The sequence below is a fragment of the Gobius niger genome (genome assembly GCF_951799975.1).
Source record: "Gobius niger genome assembly, chromosome: 11".
Lineage (NCBI taxonomy): Eukaryota > Metazoa > Chordata > Actinopteri > Gobiiformes > Gobiidae > Gobius > Gobius niger.
The window spans coordinates 27,993,681-28,006,028 of NC_136862.1; the positions used below are offsets into that span (position 1 = coordinate 27,993,681).

General features: G+C 42.4%; 1 protein-coding gene across 9 annotated transcripts in view; it reads right to left on the reverse strand.

The window, feature by feature from the left end:
* The window catches only part of dbn1 (drebrin 1), an 88,675-nt gene that overhangs the window by 16,434 nt on the left and 59,893 nt on the right, over positions 1–12,348 (reverse strand). For 6 of the 9 annotated variants that reach the window (XM_079565969.1, XM_079565966.1, XM_079565974.1 and 3 more), the window contains exons 2-7: positions 12,078–12,133; positions 10,631–10,743; positions 9,036–9,119; positions 3,405–3,548; positions 3,064–3,141; positions 1,252–1,403 (exon numbers count right to left, since the gene is read on the reverse strand). In XM_079565969.1, the coding sequence (XP_079422095.1) occupies positions 1,252–1,403; positions 3,064–3,141; positions 3,405–3,548; positions 9,036–9,119; positions 10,631–10,743; positions 12,078–12,133 (627 nt within the window). The remainder of the gene's footprint in view (positions 1–1,251; positions 1,404–3,063; positions 3,142–3,404; positions 3,549–9,035; positions 9,120–10,630; positions 10,744–12,077; positions 12,134–12,348) is intronic. The other 3 variants (XM_079565971.1, XM_079565968.1, XM_079565967.1) reach the window with 2 other exon arrangements.

Sequence of the window (12,348 nt, forward strand, 5' to 3'; positions counted from 1 at the left end):
CCTCATCAAAAATAAGACCAGGCTGTCATTTAAAGGAATAGGCCACCGTTTTTACACACTGAGATATGTTCTTACCTTAGCTTAGACGAGTTCTTTAGGACCTGTCTGATCTTCACCCGTGCCTTCAGTCACGTAAACACAGCGCAGATAATAATAATACCAGGAGTAATTTGGCATCCGCACAGTAAAGTGAAGATTACTGCGCGGATTTCGAACTACTCCTGGTATTATTACGCCTTACAATATAGTTCCCCCTTTTATCCGCTTAGAAAATCCACATTGTTTAATTTTGTGTAATTATACTTTGTAGTGTAACACTTCATGTAACCATATTTAAATAGGGAAAGCGTGGAAGAGCTTGGTAGCTTCTATCTTGACCAGTTTTGGAGCTATAGAGGAGAGAGGGAGAGGCTAAATTCTAACGCCGTCTGCGCTGTGTTTACGTGACTGAAGGCACGGGGGAAGATCAGACAGGTCCTAAAGAACTCGTCAAAGCCAAGGTAAGAACATATCTCAGTATGTAAAAACGGTGGCCTATTCCTTTAAGTCAACTAAAATCATTTTTTTTCTAAGTATGTAAAATTAACGCTGTAGATCTCTGTGCGTGTCTGAGCAGAGGGACTCTCAGTTAACTTTTTCAGAAAGTGAACATGAAGTTGAAGATATTGAACAGGCCTGTTGCCTTTTCCCCTTCTGTTTATATAAAAGATCTATGTGAGACAATGTCTAAATGTGAGCGGGAGAATTGTCTCAGTGTTTGTTCTCACTGCAAATTCATTTCCTCACAATTAAGATCTACCTTTATCTACAAGTTGAATCTAATTTAGAACAATCTTGAGAACCCAGTTTAGCCCTGATTTGATCTTAATCTGGGCCTGGTGGTACATGGAGGGTCTATCATTATGAGGTGGCACTAGTCGGCAGCATCAGCAGCATCAGCAGTCTGTCTATTATTCGCTCTGTCTGCAGCGAGGGACATGAATAAACGCGTGTGGGTGAAATCCTGGTTTCAAAGGTGTCACGGGAGCGAGTTGGATGGTCCACAGTGTGATGCAGGCCGGATGTGAGCGGGGGTGGTGCTGAGGAAGCCTGATTGGTTACCGCCTAATCCAAGTGACAAGTAAAGCACGTTTGACACTTACAATTTGAGGTTTTGGAGGCTGTGAACCGAGAAACACACAAGACAATGACAAAGCAGGCTGAGAAAACCTGGGCTAAAAGTCATCATCGAGCTTCGGTCCGAGTTCTGACCTGTGCTCCTCGATCTCCCTCTCTCTCTCTCTGTATCTCTTCTCGCGGTTTTCTTGCTCCAGTCGCTCCAGCTCCATTCGCTCCTCCTCGAACTTCCGTCGCTCCTCGGCCGCTTTCTGGCGCTCCTCCTCTTTCCTCAGCTCCTCTTCCCTCTGAAAACATCACAACTCCACTGAAAATAAAGATCTTTCTTTTTGGGCCCAAATGGGGAAAGGGGGTGGAAAAGGGTTAATTACTTTGGTCCCTTTGTACTTTTTGCAGCAAGTTTAAAAGGTGCACTATGCAGCATTTAACCACTTAACTCCCACCTGAACCGAGCACGTTTTCTCCAGTTTGGCTTTACCCCAGTCCAAAAGCTTCTGGAAAAAAGCTGTGAAAATTGCGACGAAACTGAGACGAAAACAATGATGGAAATGTGACAAAAAAGCGAGAAAACATTGGCAAAAAAAGTGATGAAAAATTTATGAAAAAGTGGGGGGGAAAATGTCACAAAAATGTCACAAGAAATTGACAAAAATTTGACAACAAAAATAAAAATGTGACAAAAAATTGATAAAAAATTGAAGAAAAAAATGGACGAAAAAATGTGACAAAAAATGACAAAAATGTGACAAAATGTGACAAAAAAAGCTACAAAAATGAGTTGAAAACCCAACCAAAAAAATGATGGAAAAAAAAATCTGATGACATGAGGAAAAACATCCTCTCGGTTCAGGCGGGAGTTAAGAGGTTAATGTACAAAAATAAAAGTTCATATTAGTGCGCATTTCAGTGACCCTTGACTGTATGGCGCCTTCACTTTCCATCCCAGTGGCTCCTATAATGCTTCAGGATCAGTTTTTTTTTTAGGGTTTCTGGTAGGTTTTCAGAATGGAATGTACATACGTAACCATGGATACAGTTCAATCAGCAGAGAAAATCTAAAAAACGATCGGGCTGGTCAGTAAAGGTGATATAGACACAGACGGCATCTCGTCATAGAAGGGGGCGTGGCTTCGCCGAGGGGGAAAATAGAATCTTTAGAGAAACACAATTTTCCACTCTTTTTAGCCATTTTCTGGTGGAATATCAACTTATTTATCACATAAATAAAGTCAAGCCTAAATCGGGCCCATATGGATATTTTCTCACAGAAGATTGTTCCGTAGAAGTGAAAAAACGGCAGCTAACCGTTAGCATTAGCCCGATGCTAATATGTAGCATCAAGTTAGCATTCTCCGTTTTTTTATGTATGTCTTATTCATGTCTTTGTTTCTTTATTTAGTAGAAAACTATATTCATAATTCAGCGATTGTTGAAGTGAATAATTCGAGATTTTTCTTAATTGTTTTCCCCCTTAACTGTTTTCAAACATGACCATATATGGGCGACTCCAGAGATGCCGTCTGTATCTATGCTAACCACCCAACCATCCGCCGGGTCACTGAAAGGTCAAATTCCTGTTAATATCAACTCGTTTTTCCTTTTTTTTTTTTACATAAAAAGTTGCATAGTGCACCTTTAATGATTCCACATGATTAACACCTCAAAAACTACCACTGTATTGTGACACATCCAGTTAAATGCTTGACTGGATGTGTCACACCGTGCTGTATATGCAGGTTTGCAACACTATCATCTGCACAAGAGAGAACACATTCTAAATAATGAAATGCACTCTTATTCGTGCGGGGATGGACCGGCCGTAATACAGCTGCAATCAGTCGAGGGAATTGCTATTTGGACCACACCTCCCCAAAGCAAATCGGGCCCTGTATTGGCCTGTCAAGCACAAGTCCAAGACAAATCATTCGTGTAACATCGGTGCAGTACCTTGGCCTTTTCCCAAAACTCCTCTCTGTTGATCTTCTTCATCTCCAGCTCCGCATTGGTTTTCTCGTAAACTGTGCCCTGCAGCAGCAAATACAGCAGACAACAAGCAGTGGATGGTTAAACAGGCCATAGTCAAGTTAAATAATCGCAATTGCAATTTTAAAAAATCTCTCTGGGGGTCATTTATCAAGTGTCTGCAACATGCCCACAAATATCTATATGATGTTTTCCAGTTTGCACCCGCTATTTAGCACCTGTCTTGATAAATGACCCCCTTAGTTTGCATTTTTTGCTTTGTTCATTACAAAGGCAAAACATAATGATGAATAAAGTTGAACTACCACGTCTGGGTGCTCGTCTTCACGGGTTTTAAGGCGGCTCAGGACCGGACTGGCCACAGCTGTCGTCCCATTGGACAGTCTCTGTCCGATGGCAGAAGGCTCTATGTCCTCCAGGCTGCTGGCGTTCACTATCACCTCTACGCCCTGGAACACAACATACCACCTTAAATTATACGGATGTACTTTCACCTCTACTCCCTGGAACACAACATACCACCTTAAATTATACAGATGTACTATCACCTCTACGCCCTGGAACACAACATACCACCTTAAATTATACAGATGTACTATCACCTCTACGCCCTGGAACATAACATACCACCTTAAATTATACGGATGTACTATCACCTCTACTCCCTGGAACACAACATACCACCTTAAATTATACAGATGTACTATCACCTCTAATACCTGGAACACAACATACCACCTTAAATTATACGGATGTACAATCACCTCTACACACTGGAACATAACATACCACCTTAAATTATACAGATGTACCATCACCTCTAATACCTGGAACACAACATACCACCTTAAATTATACGGATGTACTATCACCTCTACGCCCTGGAACACAACATACCACCTTAAATTATACGGATGTACAATCACCTCTACACACTGGAACATAACATACCACCTTAAATTATACAGATGTACCATCACCTCTAATACCTGGAACACAACATACCACCTTAAATTATACGGATGTACTATCACCTCTACTACCTGGAACACAACATACCACCTTAAATTATACGGATGTACTATCACCTCTACTACCTGGAACACAACATACCACCTTAAATTATACGGATGTACTATCACCATCGCCGGGACGTTACAATACCACCTTAAATGATCGTGTTACATAAACATGTCCTTCTATGCTCTGGAACACAAAAAGTCCACCTTAAATCATAAGGATTCACAACCATCTATGCTTCCTGGAATAAAATACCACCTTATATCAACATGGGAAAAATCCTCTATGCGTGTTGGAAGATACAACCTTAAATAATTTGGATAATAATGTACTATATGCTGAGGTGATTTCTGCCTGGACAGTAGCATCGGCGCTGTCCTTCCTGTCCACTAACTTTCACATTCACAATTAGCAGGCCAGGGTCCCACACAAATGAAGAGATACCTCAAGATTTCATAAAGGAGTGAGAGTTCGGATGTGACTGGAGCAGGTTAAACTCATCTCTGGAGGAAACTGTGGCTGTTTTGGTCTCCGGGCTAACGCGGCTAACAAACAATCGTCCTGTTAGTAGCTTCCATTTTATCGGAGTTGTTTACATGTTATATTGTAATCATTTAACACTAGCCTTTAGCTCCAAGATAAAAGCTCCTACCTTACGACCACTGGCGTTTCCTTTGGGGCGGGATATCAGTGAACATGATGTTTGTAGCGCGTAGCAGTGAATGTCCATCAGCAACTCGTAGTCCTTTTCAGAATCTTGAGCTATCTCTTCATTTGCTAATCGTGAATGTAAAAGTTAGGGGAGGGGAAGGACAGTGCCGATCTAACTGTCCAGGAAGAAATTGCGTGGGGGTCATTGTGCAGATACCCATTAGGATCTATGCACTCTGGAAAAGGAAAATCCTGACCCGAAGGTTGGCTACCATGGTTTTCCATTCTCCGCTGGTACTCTGCTCCTGGTTAACCTCCGAGTATGTACTTCTTTGCCCCACTCCATTGCTTGATATTATCAGACCATTTGCCTCGCCGCCTTCCTCTAGCTCGAGTCCCCTCTGTACATCCTTCCTTAATATTTGGAAATTCTCTTAATGCCTCATCTTCCTCTGCATTAGATCCAACACAGGTCTTCGTTCGGTGCCAGCTGTAGCTATCACTTCCTGGTCAGTCACTCTTTCCTTCCAGTTTATTTGATTTTCTTCAAACACCATAGAGCAATCTTTTCTTTATGGCGTTGGTGAACTGCCACACCTCACGTGCCGCCACTGAAAATGCATAGCATCTAAGCAGCCGTATGTTCAGTGGAAGATCGAGGTTTCTTCTTCAGTGTTCTTTGCACTCCCGTAACTTTGATTTTGCTAGGCCGTTCCTACGCTTTCCATCCTGTGTGACTGTACGTCCAAGATATTGAAAGTACAGATGCCTTCAGCAGTTATCACGGGATTTGTTGGCATCTAACTCCATGTACTTACATGGAAAGCAAATCGAGTCCGGCACTGGTAGCCAGAAGTACATAAATAGAATAATACAACCTTCAAAAAATCAAGTAAAATCCAAAATCAAAGACATTTACCACCTTAATTTGGCCTTATAATTACTTTTAAAATACACTGTTGAATATACAACTACCACCTTTAAGATTCCTCTGTACGCTACAACTTTTTTTTTAATCCACCTTAAATGGATTCACAATCAGGATCCACAATCACCATTAAAACTGTTACCACCTTAAATCATCCGTTTTGATATTCACCATCCCATACACGCTGGAATAAAAATTACCACCGTAAAATACCGATTCACAATCACCACTACAGCCTGGAACATTCTTTTACCACCTTAAATGGACAGGTAGGTTTAAAAATCATCTATAATTAATTTTATCCATACTTCCCACTACATTTTGAACATGAGCATACTACCTTAAATAATAAGGATTCACATACACCTACCCTAAAACTACTTTACCAGCTAATATATTTAAATTACCACCTTATATATTCAATATTTTAATAAAAATACCACACACAATACCAAAGTCCTATAATGTTTTGAAGACAGGGTTGCCAGTTATCAGCAGCCAAATTCGCCAAAAACCTCTGGAAAGTCAAAACCCCGCTCTATTCTGCGGGAATATGGAATACTTGGCAACCCCGTTCTTATGCCTTTATATTGCAGTGTATACCATGATGCAGTGCGACGCGGCTTAAATAAAGCGAAAAACAGTAGCTGCCAGCTCTGAAATGATGTGCTTCATCTATTTCGAAAGTCCATTGGCTCATACAGTGTTTTCCATTTTGCCAAACCATTGACAGAATGAATGTGGTACTTTTCTAAACCCATTTACGCTTTGGGCTATTTGGCAGCTGTCTCCAGGATTAAACAAAAAGAGGAAAAACAAATGATGCTTCTCGGTTGAGCTCTCTTTCAGATAAGGCTGTTACCGGATTTTCTTGTCAAAACAAAAATAATTGGGATAAAGTTTGGGCGCTGTAAACAGTTGTTAAATATTGTTGAAAACTCCAAAAAGATGTTGACCGGCCCCCAGCAATAGGTGGCGTTCACATTCTGAGCTGGAGAGGGAAGGGGTCAATATGGAGGTTATGAGGATGATGTCACAGAATGGCAACAGCATAGCAACAGAAACAATACTAACTTTACTGCTATAACATAGTAATAAAGTGTGATAAAGTCAAGGGGGAAATTCAAACTCAACGCTGATTGAAATGGTAGAAATAGGTAGAAATAAATAAAGTACATTTATTAAAGACGACGCACTTTTGGAGAAAGCATTTGCAAATCCATTAAATATTTAGATTTGACAAATATTATGTGTGTTTGTGTTATGTGTAGCAGCAAACCAGTCGTCACGTTGTTTATTGGTGTCTATTTCGCCCGAACCACTTTTGGTTTGGTTCCGAATGGTTCAAGATGGATTCTCGTGTTTATGACCCTCACAAATACCGCGAGCATTCAGCTTGCAGGCAAAGTAGCAACAATGACAGTTAAAGTGGACATGTCCTGCATAATTACGATGTAGCTTAAGAACCTGCTTTTGAGCACCTCAGCATTAGCATTTAAGGTTTTAGTACTAAAAAATAATGTCTACATGCGAATGAAAAGACATGTTATCTACATGGACTGTGGGTCGTCACCTCGATTTGGTTTGGCACCCTCTGCAAAAACAAAGTCCAGTTGCAAAGTTTTAAACCCTGGATGACTTTAGCCAATAGCATGCTAACAAATCAAAGGCGCCATGATCAGCGGTCTTTTCAGAAGTAGGGAAGCGTCGATCTGACACTGGTATCGGACGCCTGATGTATTGATTCCTAATATTCCACATCTGTTTTGCCTCTCAACTAGGGATGTCACGGTTACCGGTGTAGCGGTTAAAAATGTTGACACTAATAATTACCGTCTTGTTTTTGAAAAAATATTTTACCGCGGTGGATTACCGCGCCCGCGGTTTAGGCAAAATGAGCCTCATGAGCCGCCGTCTCATCTGCTGAAGTTGCCGCGCAGGCGCCTCTGTAGCTACAACCAAAACAAAACTTTCTCGAAGCTGGAATCATGTCCGATACTACAGCGCGCAGGATCTATCAGCCTTCAGAGAAGACCAAGCATAATTCTGGGCATATTTTGGGTATTTTAAGAAAGCTGAAGGACAGTTGATAGAAGACAGTTTCCTGTTTGAGGAGCGTGCAGGAAAAAGTGTCTCTAAAGCAGCAATACTTCGAACCTCTGACTCTCCTGCGTGACCGTCACCACAGCTCTATATCTCTATATATATCTATATATATAAGTTAAGGTTAGCGTTTTAGCTGAAATGCTGATGTGGGACTTTGGGTTGAGGGAGAATGTAACGAGTCGCCCCATAGTGCGGCTGCAGCGCCACCGCCAGCATAAGCCGTGTCCGGATACCTCCGCACAATGTCACAATGCGTTACGGGGCTCCCAGTGGCAAATTGCAATAGATTCACTCTCGCCGCAGTTTTATGATTTTAACAATAATCACTGTCTGATGGCATTTCCCAAATCTGCAAAGCGAAAGCTCACTGGAAGGACACAAACTGAGGACAATTTTCCTGATACAGACGGTTTATCTTGTTCATAAATATTCTTCTTCGTTTCTGGCGCTATGAATAGTACATGTAACACCCTCGAAACAACAACACATCGTTATAGTTCCTTTACTTTGATGTGAAGAGTTGCACTTTTGATAAGGCTTTGTCTGTATTTTTTTTTTAAATGTAGTAAGCACTGTAAACTTTTTTGAAACTATTTCAGTTTGTGTAGGACTATCAATGCTTTCTGAACATATTAACACACATTAAAAAAAAATACCGCGATAATACCGAAAACTGTGATAATTTTGGTCACAATAACCGTGAGGTAAAATTTTCATACCGTGACAGCCCTACTCTCAACTTGATCTATGTGTATTTGTAAGTGTCAGTTTTACAATCCGCAGACCCTTGATTGATCCGGCTGTCTGTCACTGTTCTGCGTTTCAGTGAACGTGGGACGTGTAACAATATCTATGGAAAACTGTTATTTGCTTGAATGAAGTGTGTGGGAACAACTACCACTTTGCACAATGGCAGAAATAGCCTGGAACTGGGCTAATTGCATACAAGAGTACTTCAGTCAAACAACTCTGTGTACTTCGCTGTCTTTGCATACTCTGTACTCCGTGTGTTCTGGGGCGCAGAGAGTGGGAGCGGGTCAAACTCATGCATGTGTTTTTGTATTAGTCACACTCCCAACTGCCCCCACTCACTTACAGCAGGTAGCACTCACAACCAGTCTACAACATAGAACTCTTAGAAACAAACATTTATTTTATTACATTTGGGCATTTGTGCAAAGGGATTTCGGGGATAACCCGTAAATAAAGTGAATAAAAGGGTGTACATTACGTTTCTGACCTGGAAGAAGTCAGCGATGGTGGCCACGTGGCTGGCACAGGCACATTTCCGTGCATCAGGGACATCATCTCCCACCTGCGAAAACACAACACACCAGGGCTTAGACTGCAGGCAGACAACTCAACAATGATGTGTGACGCCTTTCCGGACACACTTCCTCCTGCCCTCCCAGGGAGATCAAGGAAGGTGTTCGGAGACCTTAACCCTCCAGCGTGTACGACTGTAGGTTTTCCTTTGGGCCTCCTCGTGGTGGGACTTCCCCTGGACACATCTCTGAGCTCCTCCCCTATATCTCTGAGGCTGCACCCTGCCACCCTCCGAAGGGAACTTAATTTGACTGCTTGTATGCAGGATCTCGTCCTGGTCATGAGGTTTTTGGTCATCACAACAGCTGAGAAGTACGAACACAGAGAACCGCAGACTTAAATGTTCTTTTTCACCCTGGTTGCTCCTGCTCGGTCATACAGAGCCTGAGCAGGTGGAGGGTGTGCAGCTGGTCCAGTGTTTAGTGTAGGGCTGGGCAATGAATTAAAATGGAATCGCAATCTCTACTAGTTTGGTCAATCTCAATATTCGTCATGGGTCTAAAGAATCATCAGGTTTACGGCCATTTCTTTGGCAGAAGCAGAGCCTTCTTTTGGAGTTTGGACGACACAATGGAAGATTTTGGTGGGATGAGTGAAACTGGAGGAAAGCATTTGGTTTTGTTTGAGCTGAGGTCTGTATTACAGGTCTGTCTCAGTTCATGAATCAGCTACATGTTATAAACAAAAAACAAAAACAAATCGAAAATCAATCAATGTGAGAAAAGAAAAATGTGATTGATGTTTTTGCCGTCCCCTCCTGGAACCGCCACCTTAACGTGGTGGAGGGGTTTGAGCCCCCGAATGATCTTGGGAGCTCTGTTGTCGGGGGTTTCGTGCCCCTGGTAGGGTCTCCCATGGCAAACAGGTCCTCGGTGACGGGTCAGACAAAGAGCGGTTCAGAAGCCCCTTATGAGAGACCAACAGGCCTGAGAACCATGAGGCCGTCCTTCTGTGGACCCACCACCTGCAGGGGGAGCCATAGGGGCCGGTGCAATGTGATTTGGGCAGCTCCAACGGATGGATGGATGGATGGACGGATGGATGGATGTTGCCGTATCGTCCAGCCCTAGTTTAGCAACCAGAACGAAAACAACACCACTCCTACTGGATCGACTATTGGTTGGACTCTCTCCAGTACCCTGGAATAAACCTTACTGGGGATGCTGAGAAGAGTGATCCCCCTGAAGTCCCTCTGGTTTTCCTGCTTACAGGCGCACTATCTGAAGTATCTCGTTTTCAAACCGTCAAAGTCCGAGATAACGCAGTAAAAACTCTGAGCTGCAACCCAAAAGCGAAATGTAGCTCTACGACAAGAAAATAAATCGATTACCACTACCATAAACTAAACTTTCCCAGAGGCCGACCAACAGTCCTCGAACTGTTCGCAGACCTTTGCGACCACGTGAGCTGTGTTACCCATGGCCTGGTGTGTTCTACGATAACTCCTGGTAGAGTCCTGTTTCAGTTGTAGTTCAGTCCCGGGTTAGTCCTGGTACTGACCCAGTTGATGAGGATGTAGCGCGGCAGAGCTGCCGTGGGCTCCTTGATGCTGCAGAATCCGTACATGACCAGACTGTTGTCAAACGTCATGGTGATCTCAGTCAGACCTCCCCCTGAAACACAGCAGGGAGAAAAAACTGTCTTGAAAGTTGCGATAACAACATTATTGCAATATTTTTTGTGACGGTAAACAAAGCGTGTTCCATAAAACGAAAAAAACATCAATCACTTTTTCCATCAAATTGCGTCAAAACAAGACAAGCTGAAATGGAACTGAAAGAGGGAAACCACATATTGTTAAGTTCCTGTGTGTCTTATGTCTAATGCAAAAATAATGGCAAAACTAGCTGGATTGTTTTGGCACAATTTAAACTCTATTGTCGTCATGTGATTCAGACGGTCAGTCATGCCCCGAGTAAATGACAAAGGAATATAACTAATCAGAGTGAAGTGTGGACTCTCAGAAGAAGCAGATAGCTTTGATTACGTCTCAAAGGCAATACGAGGATAGTAAGTGCACACGGAACGGAAATTGAAATTGAGATCAAGGCTCTGAGAAATTGAAATCAGTGACTTTGGCTGTGAGCCCCTCAGATGTCCTTGTTCTGATCAGCTGCAGCAGACTGTTTGAGAGCCCTTTCACTCCCCCACACTCTCCAGACCCGCACTAAATCAGGACAGAACTACACTTCAGGAGTTTCTGTGCAGAACAAACGGAGATGGAGTGAGGTTTTGATTGCAAAGTAAAGTTAAATAGTAGTTTGATATGCTACTGTATACTGTGCTTCAAGGCCGCATTAGCCATGGTAGTTTTTCTGATATGAAGCAGGGCTATGCCTAACACCATTTGCAGGTATTTGGTAATGATTTCAAACACATCTTGATCACTATTTCGCACTTCGTTGATTGGAAAACGCCATATTGAGCCAATTCTTCCTGGGTCAACAAGAGAAAATACCCCTAGAACTTGTCATGTTACACAATGCAGTTATACAAAATGTCGGCAGCTGTTGTGGAGGTGAACAAGGAAAACTAAACTAAACTTACAATCACCGCTACATAACACAATCTGAATCTTTCAAGCACCTCAGGGTTGATGCACAATCATTTATGTGCATCCCTAGTGGGAGTTGTCTGTCTAAAATGCAAAAGGCAAGCTTTCTTTCTTGCTAATGGCACGCTAGCGAATCGATAGTGGAATGATAAACACAATTAAATCCCAGAACGGCTAGATAAAAAAAAAAAGAAAACGTGGCGTACACTCCTGGGTTGTTTATTACACAACAAGAATCCAGAAAATGCCATTGAAGCAAAATACAGTACTAGCCCAGGGATGTTTTTGATGAGGGACCAACATTATAGCATTGTTATTATATGGTGTGTAAAGTGTTTTGCCCAACGCCCCAAAGGCAGGAGAACGGTTCAAATCCAAACAGAAGCGACTCACCTCCTGAAGAAGCTAGTGTCAGGTCATTGGTCTCCTCCTCGTATGTGTACAGCGCCCTGCAAGAAAAAACAAAACAAAATGTCTCTTTTTAGTCAAATGCCCAACGAGTCGTCAGTTAAGCGCGAGAGATCGGGAGTCGAACCCACAACCTTCACACAAGCGACCTTGAATGCTCCTGATCAAAATTACGATTGTGATTTTCACAAACGATAATCTCAGATCATCTACAGCTCTGGGGTCTGGATGATAATCCCACAAAATGACATCAGAT